The 19,667-nt window shown below is 28.7% G+C and overlaps 2 protein-coding genes across 5 annotated transcripts in view; one reads left to right on the forward strand and one right to left on the reverse strand.

The window, feature by feature from the left end:
• The window catches only part of LOC136080639 (uncharacterized), a 51,382-nt gene extending 40,001 nt beyond the window's left edge, over nucleotides 1-11,381 (reverse strand). For all 3 annotated transcript variants that reach the window (XM_065797547.1, XM_065797546.1, XM_065797548.1), the window contains exons 1-2: nucleotides 11,241-11,381; nucleotides 10,948-10,984 (exon numbers count right to left, since the gene is read on the reverse strand). In XM_065797547.1, coding sequence (XP_065653619.1) covers nucleotides 10,948-10,984; nucleotides 11,241-11,270 — 67 coding nt within the window. In that variant the 5' untranslated portion in view covers nucleotides 11,271-11,381. The remainder of the gene's footprint in view (nucleotides 1-10,947; nucleotides 10,985-11,240) is intronic.
• A 4,509-nt stretch (nucleotides 11,382-15,890) lies between these two features.
• LOC136071892 (STAM-binding protein-like) overlaps nucleotides 15,891-19,667 on the forward strand; it is a 35,866-nt gene continuing 32,089 nt past the window's right edge. The window contains exon 1 of one of the 2 annotated variants that reach the window (XM_065797550.1): nucleotides 15,891-16,072. In XM_065797550.1, coding sequence (XP_065653622.1) covers nucleotides 15,959-16,072 — 114 coding nt within the window. In that variant the 5' untranslated portion in view covers nucleotides 15,891-15,958. The remainder of the gene's footprint in view (nucleotides 16,073-19,667) is intronic. The other variant, XM_065797549.1, reaches the window with a different exon arrangement.

Genomic DNA, 19,667 nt, shown 5'->3' on the forward strand with positions numbered 1-19,667 from the left:
TCTTTGTTTTTTTGCTTTTTAGTTAAAATATTTTAAATCTATTGTTATGTCTTTTAAATTTAACTAAAGTTTACTAAAAGCCAACGTGAAATAAAGTCGTAAAACAACACCGACAAGTTGCATCATGACAGCAGTTTAAGTATGGCAACAGGCTACCGAAAAGCAGGTAAATTGTATTGCAGTTGTTTTTTTTGTTTTGTTTTGTTTTTCTATTATGTCTACTTATCTGTTACAATTTTTATTTTAGGTTTGTCATACGACGCATTAATGCAATATAAAAGATCAAAGTTTACATATTTTTGACAATTTGTTATGCACATGTTTGATTGTAAATCAACTTTTTTTTGTTTGAAACGTATTTGTACTCAATTGCTTAGTTATTTATAATAAATTTATTTAGTTGTGGGCATTTATCGTTTAAAGACAATTTCCTTTTTTAAAGAAACATGTATCAAGGGGATACCAAAAAATTAATAACTCATAAATATTTTACGTTCACTTCATATTAATCTTATTAATTATAGTTCATGTTATGAAAAATATAACAAGAATTTATCTTTCGTCAATTTAAGGCATGATGAAGTGTTATTATTTTGTGTCAGTAACTAAAAACGTATTGTGTTGAACTTAGTAATGTCTGGGAAAATGGTTCTGCCATACACTGATATGACCTATGTCAGTTGTAAATTACTCAAATAACGTTAAATAATTGTTAAATTAATTTATTTTAATTTTACAGATGGTTTAATTTTTTAATTTGAAGGCTTTATTCTTACAGGGTATTAGTTAAGGTTTCGCAACTTTAAATTGTGGAAAACAGTCACTATAAATTAAGTAACAGACCGACCGTAACCCGTATTACGGGTTACGGTCTTGATAATGAATGAATACAGAATGATGTAACAACGTCAGAGCGTGAAGTTTAAAACGTTTAACGACTAATGTCAGAGCGTGAAGTTTAAAATATTTAACGATTAATGTCAGAGCGTGAAGTTTAAAACGTTTAAGTTTAAAACTTAATAACCTCTAATAATATATATATCTCTAATAAGCTCTAGTCTAACTGATGACTTATTGTGTTAGAAGATACAAAATTGTCAGTATTCATTAATGAATTTATTTAAATGTATAAATAATCATTTTAGGTTTAATTATATGTTTTTATTTACAGTTTATATATAAACATCAAATATATTTACTAAAGATTTTCAATCAAGATTTTTTTTAGAGGTTACAAATTATTTTTAAAGACTTTAAACATTACTGGTTTTGAATTTTTCTGTTGTTGTTGTTGTTTTTGTTTTTGTTGTTACCAGACTTTACAACATAAAGACATAACACCGTGGTCTAGCATTTCTTTTTAATTTCTTTTTTTTTTTGAAATATTATAACTCGTAAATGTTATAAATAATATAAAAAAAACATATGGTTTATGAATATCCCTTGTTTAGGTTGGATCAGGGACGTAGCTATTGCCTTATAAACGGGCCCCGAACTACAGGGACCTATAATCTGTATAAGTAAAACAGTGACGAATCCTGGCGGGATTGAAAGTATGTATCCCCTCCCCCCCTCCCTACCAGAATCTGAAAGTCCTGAAATATCTTAGAATTTGAGGACCTTTTTTTTTTAGGAGACACAAATATGGTACAAAATGCAAAAATATTTTAACATCCTCCTACACCAAAAATTCCTGGATCTGTCACTGAAGTAAAAATGTTATCCACATTTTTACTTAAACTCTTACACTGTACTTTATTGGTAAAAAAAATCATGACTTGCCACACATTATTAAATATAGATTCATACTTAATTAAGGGGTGGATCTAACGGTTAGCATTACAGCAAATTCTGACTTGACCTCATACTCTTAAATCATTGTATCCATGCAAAAATATGACTGAGAAAGTTGCAGGTTTTAAACCTTTAATTTAGGTACCTAGTACTTATTCACTTTATCAATGAGCATTTATTTTACACAAACATCAAACGCTTTTTTTTTTCAACGGAAATAAAAATGAAGAGTCAAAATTCAAACAAGTTAAAAAATGTCAATTTTACGTTTTCTATCTGATTAATCCAACTTTATAAGAACTTTGATTATAATCAAACTTTATAAAAACTTTTTCATACTGAATACTTAAAAAATACTCAAGCAACGTTTATTGTATATACTAAAATCAATTACCTTTCCTGGCATTATCTTAGCAGCATTTATTTTTTTTCTAAAAATCTTATTTTTTTAGAATTTTTTATATTATTTCTTATATAATATATTTGCTTTTTCCATTTCTGTAAACTACTTAAAAGCTAAAAAAAAAACAGCCTGAAACAATAAGCTTTTTCATTTGATTCTGTTAGTTTGTTTTAGTATTGAGCAACTAGAGACCTTGCTTTGTTCTACTAGGGGATTTATGCAAATTAAAATACATTTATTATCTATTGAAAATATGTGTAAAAATGGGTGATTTAACCACTTTTCAAATAATGTTCGTTTAATATTAGTGAGAAATATTAATTTAAGTTTAATTCTAGTAACAAATAATCAGAAGTCTGGTTTCAAAAATTATTCAATAATTCTAAACTAAAAAAAATTAGTAGGGCAAGTTTAACTTTTTTTTTTAAACTGCATAGAAAGGCAATCAGAAAGATTACGAATAGATTTATAGATATTCAAAATTATGAAGAAATAACAAATTTATTACATCATGTTAAATTACTTTAAATATTTTAAAATATTTATAAAACATCATGTTAAATAACTTTAAATATTTATAAAACATCATGTTAAATTACTTTAAATATATAGTTTTTATAAATATTTTGTTTTGTTTTGTTTTTTTCTCTTATATGTGTTTTTCTGACTTTAGCTTCATCTTCAAACAATATATCTCATAAAATATATTAATGTTATAGCAAGGGCGGATCAAAAGGGGAAGGACGATAGGGGTGTTTGTCCTCCTGAGATTTTTTGAAAAACAATTTTTTTTTTTTTTATGTATTTCTATTTAACTCATCATGTTTTCTGAAAAAAAAAAAAGTGATTTACGTTTATAGGTTTATAGGTTTAGAGGTAGACTGTTTAAAAATAATATGAAGTTTTGATAAAAATTTTATTCGTCATCATTACAATTAAGTATATTGGAATATCAAAATTTTATGTCATTTCATAGTTTTTAAGATTAAATATGAAACCCTCAGAAATATGAAATTTTTGAAAAAAAATTTATTTTCTTGTTTTGTGCAAAATTTATTAGAGGTTCACAATCTGAAAACCATTTTTGAAAATTCGCTATAGATCTTCATTAAAATAGATTTGATTGAACCCTAGTATTTTAAGCTTCCTTAACAACCGCCATAGCAACGGCACTATTTTTTACCTTAACTAAAAAGTAGTCCAAAATTCAATTTTTTTATATGAAGAATATATCTTATCAAGTGAATTGTATTTTCCATTGTTCAAAACAACTTTATTATAAAAACAGTTACTGGAAAGCTCATAAATATATCATAAATCTTCTGCAATGACGAAGGCTTGCAGAGTTAAACAAATAACTAAAAATATAAAGGAAAAAAATTTTCAATGTAAAAAAACAGTTAGTTGTAAATAATGTTGATATGGATGTAAATATGGAATCAAATATTGTAGATATGAACATAAATGTTACTACAAGTGTTGCAGATGTAAATATAAATATGGAGAAACCAGTTGATTTTAACTTTATTAATTCTAATGAAATATGTGCTTCTGCTAGAAAAATAAAAAAAATTTCGTCATCAAGACCAAAGTTATCTAGTAATATAGTTACTGGATACCGTTTTATAGATTTGAAAATACTAAATTCTATAATTTCTACCCTTAGATGTCCAGTATGTATGTCATCTAAGTTGTTTCTCTCTGAAAATAAAAACAAGAGAAAAGGTCTAGCGTCTTGTCTTTATGTTAACTGCTGTGTATGTGATTATTCAAAAGAATTTTACACCTCAACATTGAATGTTCAAAAAAGTTTTGATATTAATACCAGGGCTTTATATGCTATGAGATCATGTGGTCAAGGCTATTCTGGATTCTCAAGATTTGTCTCATTAATGGACATGCCTAAACCAATGACTGCTAATAATTATAATAAAATTGTTATAAAACTAACTAATGCAGTAAAATCTGTAGCTGAAGACACTATGATAGATGCTGCTCAAGAATTAAAAGACTTGAAGAGTAATCTTGTTTTAAATTCTACTCCCGACCATGTGCCCAATGTTGTTGATGTTGCAGTATCATGTGATGGCACTTGAGGTCTCAGTGGTCGTAGAAAATTGACCGATACAACTATCGATCGTCTCCAAAATTATTATGGAATTGCAATTCGCCATAAAAAAATAATTTAAATACTATGAAATCTGCTGTAAGAGCTACACTTTATCATGTTGCTTCATCAAAAAATGAAAATTTACATTTTCCTCACTGTCCAGAAGGTTCAGATAGTTGGTGTCGGTATAATTGTGACAAAGCAAACCATACCTCAACATAAAGACCTGGTCCTGGCTTACCAATATCTATTGTTTGGAAACTTAAGCCAATTTATGAGGAATTAAGTAGTGACATTCTTTTAAAAAAATGTCTACATGGCCTTACCCAAAATAACAATGAGTCTTTTAACATGACAATATGGGAGCGTATACCAAAAGGCCATTATGTCTCACTTACACATCTTCAATTTGGCACTTTTGATGCAGTTGCCCATTTTAACATTGGTAGACAAGCTAGTGTTTTAGTTTTAGAAAAAATGAATTTAAGACCTGGAAAGTATTTGTTAGAAGGATGTAGAAAAATTAATCAAAAGCGTTATACTTAGCCATATATAAAAACACAGAACAAGCAAAGAAACGCTCGTTCTGTGTTTTTGAGTAAAAGAAAAAATTTTTTTGAGTAAATATCGACATTTTATAAATTTAACTTCATATACATAAAGTAAATAACAAAATTAACTCAAAAAAACAAAAAAAATTTTTTTTGGGTAAAATGGTAGCTGTAGCAGGTGCCAAAAACTACAAAATATTGAAAGACCCCGGCCAACGTATCTAAATATGTACACAATTTTAACAAAATCTTTTTTGCATACTTGTTCTAACAAGGTAGTTTTGTGATATGAGCGAAGCAGATTTTTCATAATAATTTTTAATAGGCTTATATATTGGACCGAAGTACATGTAAAAAATTTGACCAAATTTTATGAATTTGTTGACTTATTTAAAGACTGGATTCAATTTTTAAAAAAATCTGTCACGTTTAAATCACAGAAGACAATCAAACAAATTCATACTTAAAATTTTAACTTAACACCACTTTTAGTTATTTAGATATGCTGGCCGGCATCTTAAAAACTCTTCATCTGAGAAAAACAGCTTTTAAAAATGCTAACATAAAAAATTTCAAAATAGTGTAAATAAATATGCAAATCTATATATAATAAAAAAAGTTAAATCTTAAAATGCACCAGTTTGATATGGGTTTGCTCTTTTTCAATAAATTTGTCATATCGACTCTTCTTTTTACCACAAATTACTTGTCTGCGTTTCTTTGCTTGTTCTGTGTTTTTATATATGGCTAAGTATAACGCTTTTGATTAATTTTTCTACATCCTTCTAACAAATACTTTCCAGGTCTTAAATTCATTTTTTCTAAAACTAAAACACTAGCTTGTCTACCAATGTTAAAATGGGCAACTGCATCAAAAGTGCCAAATTGAAGATGTGTAAGTGAGACATAATGGCCTTTTGGTATACGCTCCCATATTGTCATGTTAAAAGACTCATTGTTATTTTGGGTAAGGCCATGTAGACATTTTTTTAAAAGAATGTCACTACTTAATTCCTCATAAATTGGCTTAAGTTTCCAAACAATAGATATTGGTAAGCCAGGACCAGGTCTTTATGTTGAGGTATGGTTTGCTTTGTCACAATTATACCGACACCAACTATCTGAACCTTCTGGACAGTGAGGAAAATGTAAATTTTCATTTTTTGATGAAGCAACATGATAAAGTGTAGCTCTTACAGCAGATTTCATAGCATTTAAATTATTTTTGTTTGGGCGAATTGTAATGCCATTAAAATTTTGGAGACGATCGATAGTTGCATCGGTCAATTTTCCACGACCACCAAGACCTTTTTCTTTTTTTTTTAAATTACGTAAACGTGTTCTAACTCTCTTTTGCACATGGCCAACACATTCAAGTTTATTTATAAGAACACCTTGATAAACATTTTTTACAGCATCATAACCTTTGCTATCTCCATCACCATAGAAATCAGTATATCTTAGATTATGTTTTTCAATAGATCTACTCCATATTCTGCGGGCTCCCTCTGGCTCCATTCCACCAGGTAGTCCTTGGTAATTAAAAGCACATTTATGTTTATCATGCCATTTTTCATAGGCTAATGGGTTTTCTTTTTTTAGATGTTCTTTATGAAAACATGCTTTACATACCTATATTTTGAGAAAAACATATTAAAATCTGAAGTATGTAACATCAAGTAGATTTTAATATTTAAAAAAATGCCAATCTTTTATAATATGTAATATATATATAATATAGTATGGAATAAGAATATATATATATATATATATATATATATATATATATATATATATATATATATATATATATATATGTGTGTGTGTGTGTGTGTATATATATATATATATATATATATATATATATATATATATATATATATATATACGTATATATATTTATATATATATATATATATATATATGTATGAATGTATGTATGTATGTATATATATATACATATATATATATATATATATATATATATATATATATATATATATATATATATATATGTATTGTGTATACATATATATCAAATCAGGTGGGCGTTTATATACACACAGACAAACATATATATGCATATAAGCATATAATATATATGCATATATGCAAACCTAAAAAAAACAAAAACTGTATACATAACTTGTTCATAGCTTCAACATCTATTACTTTGCCTGTTTCCATGGAAATAACAGAAACAACGCCATTGTTTGAAGAATAGCCTCGTTGCTGCCAAGTGCCATCACATGATACTGCAACATCAACAACATTGGGCACATGGTCGGGAGTAGAATTTAAAACAAGATTACTCTTCAAGTCTTTTAATTCTTGAGCAGCATCTATCATAGTGTCTTCAGCTACAGATTTTACTGCATTAGTTAGTTTTATAACAATTTTATTATAATTATTAGCAGTCATTGGTTTAGGCATGTCCATTAATGAGACAAATCTTGAGAATCCAGAATAGCCTTGACCACATGATCTCATAGCATATACAGCCCTGGTATCAACATCAAAACTTTTTTGTATATTCAATGTTGAGGTGTAAAATTCTCTTGAATAATCACATACACTGCAGTTAACATAAAGACAAGACGCTAGACCTTTTCTCTTGTTTTTATTTTCAGAGAGAAACAACTTAGATGACATACATACTGGACATCTAAGGGTAGAAATTATAGAATTTAGTATTTTCAAATCTATAAAACGGTATCCAGTAACTATATTACTAGATAACTTTGGTCTTGATGACGAAATTTTTTTTATTTTTCTAGCAGAAGCACATATTTCATTAGAATTAATAAAGTTAAAATCAACTGGTTTCTCCATATTTATATTTACATCTGCAACACTTGTAGTAACATTTATGTTCATATCTACAATATTTGATTCCATATTTACATCCATATCAACATTATTTACAACTAACTGTTTTTTTACATTGAAAATTTTTTTCCTTTTATTATTTTTAGTTCTTTGTTTAACTCTGCATGCCTTCGTCATTGCAGAAGATTTATGATATATTTATGAGCTTTCCAGTAACTGTTTTTATACTAAAGTTTTTTTAGTTAAGGTAAAAAATAGTGCCGTTGCTATGGCGGTTGTTAAGGAAGCTTAAAATACTAGGGTTCAATCAAATCTATTTTAATGAAGATCTATAGCAAATTTTCAAAAATGGTTTTCAGATTGTGAACCTCTAATAAATTTTGCACAAAACAAGATTATAAAAATTTTTTTTTAAAAATTTCATATTTCTGAGGGGTTTTCCACCTTAAGCCAGTATAATTTAAAACAACGTAACTAAAAGTGTATTATGATTTGTGGACTTGACTGCTCATAAATCATATCATTTAAAAAGCACCTACCTTGCTAAAGGTTTTAGATTCATTAAATCAAAAAAACAAAAATTCTTCCCTCTTACTTAATTGTCAGTATCCTCCAAATCAAAAAAAACTAAAAGCACCCCTCCCCTTACTAGATAGTCTAGATCAACTTCTGTGTTAAAGCTCTGAAATTTTTAATGTATTTTCAGTTAATATATATCAATTTTTTTCACTTAAATCTAAAAAAGTAAAAAAATAGAGCATAAGAGGCTCAATAAAAGATTTAATTTCTTTGTATAGGAACTACTTTAAGGCCTTAAAGTAAAATAAGTTATTTAAAGCCTGTTCAAAATGAGATAATTAACTTGATTGGTACAGCAGTTATAAAAAATACTGTTCTTGTTGTTGTGCAGAATGACTAAAAACTGAAATCTAAAGCACTATAAAAAATATGGAATTGATTTTTCCAAATTTAATAGAAAATATTACAATGGGCAAAAATCGGGCGTGTGGAGAGGATTTCAAGCTTTTGTAAGAGTGCACCAAAATGATAACTATGTTAATTGTGTTGCGCGTGCGCTAAATTTAATTTTAAATAATGCTGCGAAACATGTTGTGTGTCTACGTTTTGAAGTGTCATTTTTTGCTTGTTTGTAAAAAATGCATACTTTTTCTGATTTATCTGAAAAATGGACCGTAAAGAAAGAATGAATTCTTAATAATGGAAGCTTTGTGCTTAATCTAATTTCTACTTGAAGAAGGTGAATAATGTAAAAGTATAATAAACTTTATAAAGAGCTATAACTTTTTAGTACTTATTGTCTTTTTTTTCCTTCAATATTTAAGATAATTATTCCAGTTTCTAAATGTCTACAGCATGAAAATACTACTTACAATTAGCTTTTATTTACAATAAGCTAGTGCTTTACTAAGTAAACTATTGAATAGACTGATCAAAATAAGAAATCAGAATTCATTCCATGGTTTTCTAAACGTGAAAGTAGGGGTTTATTCCATGGTTTTCTAAACGTGAAAGTAGGGGTTTATTCCATGGTTTTCTAAACGTGAAAGTAGGGGTTTATTCCATGGTTTTCTAAACGTGAAAGTAGGGGTTTATTCCATGGTTTTCTAAACGTGAAAGTAGGGGTTTATTCCATGGTTTTCTAAACGTGAAAGTAGGGGTTTATTCCATGGTTTTCTAAACGTGAAAGTAGGGGTTTATTCCATGGTTTTCTAAACGTGAAAGTAGGGGTTTATTCCATGGTTTTCTAAACGTGAAAGTAGGGGTTTATTCCATGGTTTTCTAAACGTGAAAGTAGGGGTTTATTCCATGGTTAAACGTGAAAGTAGGGGTTTATTCCATGGTTTTCTAAACGTGAAAGTAGGGGTTTATTCCATGGTTTTCTAAACGTGAAAGTAGGGGTTTATTCCATGGTTAAACGTGAAAGTAGGGGTTTATTCCATGGTTAAACGTGAAAGTAGGGGTTTATTCCATGGTTAAACGTGAAAGTAGGGGTTTATTCCATGGTTAAACGTGAAAGTAGGGGTTTATTCCATGGTTAAACGTGAAAGTAGGGGTTTATTCCATGGTTAAACGTGAAAGTAGGGGTAGCAAATTATTTAAAAAATTAAAAGTTATAAAAGAATAAAAGTAATAAAACGCTTTTTGATAAGTTGTCAGATTATGAGAGAATTTCTGATCTGAAATTGCATTTTAAAATCAATGTGTACAATTTATCTTTAGATATAATAATTTTTCACACCAAACATTGATTTGAGATTTTCTGTTACTTGAGTAATGCGTCCTAAGTTTTACTACAATTACTTTAAAAACATGTTTAAAATCTCAAATATAGATAATTTATTATCTCAAATATAGATAATATAGATAATTCGTTTTATAAAGGAGTTTACGGAGCTAATTGAGTAGTTACGTAACATTTATGTAGTTACGGAGCTAGTAGTAGCCGTAGTATTAAAACTCCTGCATACACACTACAAGCTCAAAACTATGTTTACAAGAACGCAAAAAAATAACCGCAAACAAATCTTCCTTTTTATCGTGGAGATTATCATGCAGTTTTCAAAAAGAATAAACACGAAGGTGCAGACTTCGTATTTAAATAACCAGGGCTTGCAATGAAAACGCCCGAAGCAACACCACGTTGTGCACCAGCTTCATCAGATATAATGAAAATATGTTTTTGACAGTCTAACACAGATTGTACAACTGTGCAAATTCAACAGAAGATGCTACCGGAGAAAGTGAAGCAAACTAGAGTTAAAATATCGGTCAAGAAAGGACAAAGAGTGGCAGTGTGTTATGCAGTGAGCTCATTTTGCAGTTTATTTCCGCCCGTGGGCATTTTTTCATCCATTTTGTAAGTGATAGTTTAGCAGGATTTAGGAGCTTTTTTTCTGTTTATGAAGCACTTTGTGACTCGCGTAAAACGCTCCTCACAAAGGAACTCGCTACTTTAAAATTGATAATCGCTACTTGAAAATCATGAATCGCGCATTAATTTAGAAGTCTTGGATTTTGAAAAAGCCTGTAGATTTATTTTGTTCTTTTCGCGTCACTGTTCATGGTGTAAAGTATTCATTATTGAACATTTCAAGTTGTGAGCTTTAATGTTGTTTGTGTTTTTGCAAACCTTTTCCTCCCAATGTGATATATTTTTTTAATTTTATTTTGCTTAAGTCTACCACAAAAAACGATGTATTTTTATTTTTATTGTTTTTTAACTAAAATAATATAAATACCTTTTTTGGAATCTGTAATTGTTTGGGTAACAAAAAGCTAAGAATAAAAGTCAAGAGTGTTATATTTTAAATTGTTTTATTAATATTTAAAATAATGTTACAATTTAAAAAAATAAGTTCAAGTTGCATTACTTGTTTTTTGAATTGCTTTTAAGTTTTTAAATTATTTTGTCATTATCAAGTTTTGATTACAACTTAACAAAATAAGTTCTTAAATTAACTTAATCTCCTCTTTTGATTATCTGGCTAAAATCTTTAGAAGTAATTATAAAATTAGTAAATAATTAACTCACCAATATTAAAAAAACTGTTTGAAAATTCATTTTGCTTCGGAATCATTAACGTTCTTCACATAACAGTTTTTAGTAGTTTACGTAATATCTTTTGATGTAGCAGGTTGATTGTTTTTCGAACAATTAGGGAAAGAAGGGGGTTGATCTATGAACAAAATAAACTTTCTTATTTCTTATAATGCTTTTGTTTCTCGAGGTCTTGTAATTCAAACATGACGTAAATACAACTTAAACAATTTTTTGTATAATTGAAATAAATTAAAAGCCTTTGGGTTTAACAATATATTAGTACATTGTGAAAAGCATCTTTCTTGATTTTACTTTTAAAGAATGTGTTTTTAAATCATATGCAAAAAAATACTACCAGAAGTACAACTAATATTAAATTTAAGTTTAAATTTTAATAAATGTAATGTGATTACATAAAAAAGCGCATTGAAAAAAAAACGCAGTTTTTGCACATTTAAGGAAAAATGGGGCTAATCTTGGTTAGAAAAAAGTTGGTGTAAAATGAGTCGTTAACATTGGCAACAAATTGAATTAGAAAAATAAATTTAATAACTAGTTAGTTTATACTTGAATACATAATGTAAAATACATATTTAAATATATTTTAGTGTTTGCCTAGCAACTTGGTACTTTTGCATTTAGATGTTATATTTTATATAACATGTAAAAATAATAGAGTTGCGAAGTTTCTTTTTTATTATTCATTTTTTATTCTGTAGCATTTTAGAAATGTTTTATGCTGTTAAAAATATCTAGAAATGAAATAAATAATTCGAGAAATGGTTTAGAGTATTTTACACATTCGTATCTAATTTACTGCTACTATCCTCGTTAGTGTTGCTTTAAAGACCATAACATTTTTTTGCATATTATACATGTTTATAGAGGTTTTTGGAGCCCAAAAATGAAATTTTTTGGCTCCAAAAACCTCTATAAACATGTATAATATGTCTAAATTTAACCCATTAATAGTTTTGCCAGTTTTAGACAATTTTTACTCTTTTTATGCACTTAAAATAATAATTACCTGTATTAGGATTAAGTTGTCTATTTTTTTATGCTGGTGGCTAACTTTATTTTTTTTCAGTCAATATAAATGATAATTTTTAAACAATTTTTTATTATAATAATCAGCATGAATTTGCACCAAATAATGTACATATTTATTGATTGCCCACTCACCCTACAAGGTTATTAATTGTCCACTCACCCCACAAGGGTGAATTAATATCAAATTACATTTTTGAAAGGAAATAATTTTATCTTGAAATATTTACTTCAAAAATATCTTTGAAGATTTTCCTTTGCTCAAATTAGTTCCTTAACTCAGTTGCATAGTTTAACCTTTGAAGATCTTTTTTAGGAATTATAATTATATAGGAATTATTAATTTTTTTTTTTTTTTTTACATTAAGTTCTTTAGATTTAGTTCATTTCGATTGCATAAACATAAGGCATTATCTAAAAAAGGGTGCCTAACAGTTTGGTTTTTGAACTGCAAATTTACAATATCCAAGGTTGTTTTATTGCTCAATATGCGAATAAATAAGTTTAACTTGTTTTGATGTACGATTGTTGATACATCTTGGATGTAAAACAAAGAATGAGTATAATATAAAATGATGACCATATAAAGTTTAAACCCCACTCAGTTTGAGGGGATTATAAATTTTTATGGTCATAATTTTCGAACGCTGAAGGATTATACTATAAAATTTAAAATTTACGAATAAACGTCAGTTAAAAATTGCAGATAATTAAATGTAACATTCACAAAGAGGACGAGTTATGGAGCTTTAGATTAGCTAGAGCTGTTGGTTTACTGCCTGCTGAAAAATGCATTAACTTAGTTCAAAAAGTGTTGACACAGTTTATGCTGAACTAGGATGAAGAGGTTGTGTCTACAGATAGAGCTTCCGTTATGCAAAAAGTGGGAAGTTTAAGTAATTGTGAACAATAGCTGTGCATTGTGCATGGCATTCAACTGGGTGTTGAAGACGTTTTGTACAAAAAACTGTCAACTTCTGCAAAAAAAACTTGACAGTAACTACAACAATAGCAGTGAAAGTGATAAGGATAGAATCACTATTGACCACAATCAAAATCAATGATGATGAAGAAGACTTTTCTGGTGAACTTTAAGATGTAATCTGTGAAAAGGATGACTCTGTTAAACTGACTGACAGTTTGTCTCTGTTAATCGCTAAGGGGCGCACCGTTGTAAAAATTTGTTTTGCCGTTCTCCGACGATAAATAATCATAGTCTTCAAAAATACACAGTAGACGAATTTGGTAAAGGCTTTCCACTAATACTTAACTTTAAAACTTACTGAAGTAGACTGCACACAATGCTCAAACTTTTCGTATTAATAGGAGTTCAATGCAATTTTAACTGTTGTTTCATATCTTACGCCAGTAAAATTGGCTGTGGAAGCATTGTGCCGAAGTGAACAAACTCTGCTATCAGCCAGTATAACACTAATGTTTATGCTAAACCACCTTGGATAAACGGATTTATCGGTTGAAAGTTGAAAGCTATGTTGATGCGTCGATTCAATGAGCGACGTATAACTTTTTCCAGCTTACTACAATATCTGCAAATGGTCCATCAACGTTACGAGAACTTGAATTCAACGCTCTCTTTTAAGCACCTTAGCAAATCAGCCATTGTAAACACCATTGCTCGTTTGAACAATCATCTCAACTACCAAGCATATAATCCTCTCTCTTCCACCAGCGTTTTTTCTGGTAACAATTCTGCTGACAACATTGTAAACTTGTCATTGAAAGAAAAGCTTAACTTGGCAATTTTTAATAGTAGAAAGCATAACAATAAAGAAAGATCGAACGTTTTGAATAATTTATCAAAAGTTATACACAAAAAGATGACAGTTTTCGAAGAAGGAGAATCTTGTGGATATATTTTTAAAATTCATACGAATACTCAAAAACTGTAAAACCAAAAGTTTGATCTGATGTTCCAATTTGTCTGGAAGATCATTAATGTACATAACAAATAGTAATGGACCCAAGACCGAACCTTGCGGTACGCCGCTAGTAACGTTTTCCCAATCTGATATACGATCTCCAATTACGACTCTCTGCTGCCTTCCTTAGAGCCATCTTTTAATCCAAGTGTGAAGCTCCTCTTTGATTCCGTAGTTTTCAATTTTGTGGTGAAGTCTATTGTGTGGAATTCTGGAACGGAACTGCTGCACACATTTTGAGAAGACTTGAATGGATGCCGTTGATGCCCATCGTCTTGTTCCCGTCAAGGTTTTCAAGTCTTTTCTGTATTTCATCACGTGTATTAAACGGCTTCGTACATGTCACTTCCGTCCTTGGTTTGAAATCTGGAATCGGATCTTGCGGCTCGATTACAAAAACCGATTGAAAGTAGTTATTTAAAATTCTACATATTTCCTCCTCATCAACTGTGCTTGCACCAGTACTGTCATGTAAAACTCGTATTTGGTGTTTAACTTTTTGCATTTTATTAATATAGGCGTGAATCAATTTTGGGTTATTCTTTGAGGCTTGAACTATTGTTGATTCGTAATCGAGCACTGCTTTTTTAACTTCTTTCGCAATCTGTTTACATGATTTGTTATATTTTTTTACGAAAGATTTTGTTATTAAGTAAAAACCTATTGATGAATTTAAATTTGGTATTATATGCAAAAAATAATGTATTGACTCATTGCCCTCCCATTCGGGATGCGAGAGCCAACTTTTTAAGATATTACTGATCTCTATAATAAATCATACCTGATATTATTGGTGATAATATGTTCTGGTATATTTTATTTGAAAATACTTTTGCAAATAAACAAAATAATTATAAATAGTAAAGGGTAAACTTTTTCTAATATATTTTGGCATTTATTGTTAAGATGTGGTATTAATTTTGTCTAGTAGTACCACATAAACATCAACCCTGGGTCCAATATTTTAAAGCGTATTATCCATAACTACCAGTGATGAATCCAGAATCTTTTGGTGTTTGAAATAGCTAACATCCAGAAAACATGACATGAAGAAAACTCCAAACATTTGTATGTTTATACTTATGTCAAATAATCAGACTGTGCAAAAAATTGCGATGATTGGAGACTGAGAACGAAAAAGCCCTTTGACTTCATTCCCACCCTACCCCAAACGTGAGGAGCAACAAGTTGATTTAAATTTTTTTTGTACTATTCTCAAATAGACTTATATTCATCGATAAATTTTAAGTTTCATAGTATTATCTCTCAGCGTTACAAAATTATGATCATATAAAGTTTAATCCCCCCTCAATTTGAGGGGGTTACAAATTTTATATGGTCATAATTTTTGAATGCTAAAAGATAATACTATGAAACTTAAAATCTATTAATGAATATAAGTCTCGTTGAGAATCATTGCATACAATTTTTTGCACAGCCTCATTATTTGACTTAAGTAGAAACATTCAAATGTTTGGAGTTAGCTCCATGTCTCGTAGTTAGCTATTTCAAACATCAAAAAATCCTTGATAACTGCGCGCAATTATTTTAGCAAAAACTAATAAAATTCATGGAAGATATTAGGAGTTGTAACTAATTATTAAACTAACATACTAACAAGTCTCCAGCGGTCCGCATGTATTTGGTGTTCATTGTGTGCGAAAAAGATTTTTTTTTTGTTTATTATAATATTATGAAATTATTCGTATTATTTACAAAGTTATGGATCCTTCGGCAAGGTTAAAAATTCTAACAAATAAAGCTAACGATTTTCCTTTCGATATAAAGATACCAGTAATTCGTTATGCTCGTTCTTTAAAAGAGCTAGAGAGAATGGTATGATATTTGATTGAAAATATTTTCTTCAACAGTTTAGTTTTTATGACAAGTCATTGTTATTATTATTGTTATTTTTTTTTTTATGTTTTTGTAAATACATAGGTTTAAGTTTTAAAATTAAATGATTTTCTTTAATAAAAAATATATAACAATGAAACTAAAAATGTCTAAAATTAAATAGACTTTGCATGATGAATTTTTTAATTAAAAAAATGGGGGTAAGAGTTAAAATAAGATAATGTATATAAAAATATATATAGGCATCACGGAGCAAGACCAACGCAGATCTTCAAAATCTATAGTTTTTTCAAAATGTTCAGTCATAGGTTGATAATACTTTCTCAGTGTGTTTTTTTATTAATGGTTTATTACCCACATAAGTTTTCAACTTACTAGTAGAAATATTTAAAATTAAAAATGTATAATTCATGTATTTGTTATAAAATCATGTTTAAATTGTTTAGAAAAACAAAACCCTTTGTTAATATGTGTACACCCCACTATGCCTTTGACCATATCAATTAATGTATTCATACTCCACTGCGTCAATAGCTATATCAGTTGATGTATGTAAGCTTTGCTGTGCTACTGCTATATCAAATTGTTTATGTAGACTATATGTAAAAATAAAAATAAACTTGAATATACAAAAACAAACACTGTTTGTCAAAAAATATAAGATTAGTTACTAATGTTGATAAGTTAAAAAGGTTAAAAAAGTTTGAAAGTTTTTTAAAAATCGAAATAGCAAATTTGTTATTGTAAAAAATTTTTTAATCATAAAAGTCTGAGACAGTATCAGTCAATAATTTTAAACAAAGAGCTGCTAAACATAAAATAGATGGTTACCATTTATTCAGAGAACTATTTAAAAATATTAGAGTTGAACCAAATATTTTGTTATATAGAATTAAACCAAGGAGTGACAATTGCTGAATTAGTTATTGGAAATAATTTTGAATAAAATAATTTGTACAAGAATATATACTGTCAAGTGGGGTTACTTCGATAGGTTTTTGTAATTTTTTTATGAGTTCTGATAAAATTTTAATAAATTGCTGTCGTTTTTGGTTTGAATATACCAAATGATCTCTCCTTAACAGGAAAAAATGCTTTTTAGAAATATCAAAACCTGTCTTGAATTTTTTTTAAAGCCCAAATAATTATTGATGTAACCCCACATGTCGGGGTTACTTTGATAGTAAATTTTATTTCAATCAAATATCAAGTTAACTCCACCACAGTGTTTCATTGAGTTTTTTAGGCTTATAAAAAAGATTTATAGACTTAGTACACCTAATACTATCCAAAAAATTTCTGTCTAGTGGAGATATTCCGCAAGCTGAAAAGCCAGGTTTTGTTCTTTCAGTCTTTGATGCAACTTCAACAATAACCCAGGAAAATGTGTCTTTGGTATTGTACCTTTGATGCGACTTTCTTTTCACCAATATTCCAGGATTCTTCTCCATTCTTTCTTCATGAACCCAAAGACTGTGACATCCAGTGGTTAAAGGAGATGAGTTGCATTTGGTACCAAACAGGTGAAACGAATGTTGTTCAGTTGGGCAGCCTCAATGACTAAAAGAGAAAAATGAGAGGCAAGATTGTCACCATTGATGACTTTTGGTCCATGATCTTTACTAACACAAGGAAGAAATATTTCCAGGAACCAGATTCTTGAATTGAACCAGTCTGACTATGTGTTGTAGTAGCAAGTTCCTTCTGGACCACCTCTGGTCCATTCTTGATAAACATTTTGAGACTTATATACTACCATAGGTGGTAGGAATACTCCAATAGCATTTCCACAACATATGATGCTTACACAACTCTTTGAGTGCTGCATTTTACATTTGACTCTTTTAAGTCCTCGTCTGCATATGATCAATTTTGTGCTAGGGTCATCCGAAAGATTAGTCTCATCATAGTTATAAATGTAAAAAATTTCAATGCCTTCTAATGTTTTTGCTAATTGATCAAAGTAAGCATTAGCAGTTTGTCCGCAAACCTCTGCACATGAGAGTTTTACATTGTCAGCAATGCGTTTTATCAGCTTATGGCATTTGATGAAATTATGCATCCAATCAATCCCTGGTAAATTGTTGTTAAACTGTTTGTTTTTAATACCGGAGAGATCCAGATAATGTTTGACCATTAAACTAATATCTAATCCATCATTTTTCAATCACAAAGAATGTTTATCGTCTTCAAAAGCTGATTCTTGCAATTAGAAGAGAGTGCAACTGGATGTCTGACTTGTTTTCCATGTTTACCTTTCTTTCTGTTGTGCAGTGTCCCTTACGGAATTTTGAACGTTTTAGATGCTTTCAGCAAACTCATAGTACCCTTCGGGCAACATTGAAGGGCCGCTGACAACTGAGTTTCTAAATGTGAACGATAAGCATGACTCTGTCCTTCCTCTTGCAGGTCCTTATATAATGATAGGTAATTATGTACTTATAGGTATATAAAAAAACATGTTTTTATAGTATTTTATTACTGTTTAGAATATGTTTTTAACACTTTCATACACTTTTTTATAAACTTATTTTTAACAACTTTAATATGTTTTTTACCTTTCAAATCTTTTATATTCCTTTATAAAATCTTTGTAAACTTTTGATTAGTGTTTATTTACTTTTAACCTGAAAATAGAAAAGATAATAAAACAATATTAAAAAAATATTACAAAGATAATATACTGAAAAAGTAATTCTAAAAAAATTAACAATGTTATGGTATATTAAACAATGTGATACCCGGGATATACCATAACAATGTTATGGTATATCCCGGGTATCGAAGTAATCCCACTCGAAGGTAGTAACAAGCTAGCCACTGAAAATGAAAGTAACAAGCTAACCGCTGTTAAAAATTTAAATTATTTATAGTGGATAAATTTTTAAGTTGTCTGGACCATTTAATTGAAACTATTTGACTGAGGAAATCTATAGCTTTGTTATAAATTACTTGTCAATAAATGTTGAAAAAATAATTAAAATTGAATCAGAAGCTAAAGATCAATCCACAAACAAAAATGGTTTGAAGAATAAAATAAAGGACTAACTTCATCAAATTTTGGTATTTATATAATACCAAAATTTGATGCAGTTACTCTTTTATTATATTCTTGTTTTTGGTAGTTGTAAACCATAGAAAAGATACTTCTCTAGCTTCTTTGTTAAAAAAGTTTATAAGAAACCAGGCCTTGTTTTAACTAAAAAATGCTCAGCACATTAGCCTAGTGTGAAAAATTCTCATTATTTTTTTATTTTCTAAAGATCTTAATCTTTTTTTTATATATATTAAATAACTAAACTTTAATATTGCATTTTTAAAAATGTTTGATATAAACAAATTTATTTATTTTCTCGACATTTGTATAAATGAATTAAATTATGTTCAATTTTTAAAATTTTTTTTTTTTAACTTTCTAATTCTGGCTTTTATTAAAAAATTTATTTAAAAAAATTGGAGAGCAACAAATAAAAAACCACATTAATTTATTTACTTTATTTATTAAAAGTTTATCTTTTTTATTAGCAATTTTGTTGTGAAAACAGAGATTATTTTTCTAAAGACCATTAATTGA

This window comes from Hydra vulgaris, chromosome 05, assembly GCF_038396675.1.
Source record: "Hydra vulgaris chromosome 05, alternate assembly HydraT2T_AEP".
In the NCBI taxonomy this organism is placed as follows: domain Eukaryota; kingdom Metazoa; phylum Cnidaria; class Hydrozoa; order Anthoathecata; family Hydridae; genus Hydra; species Hydra vulgaris.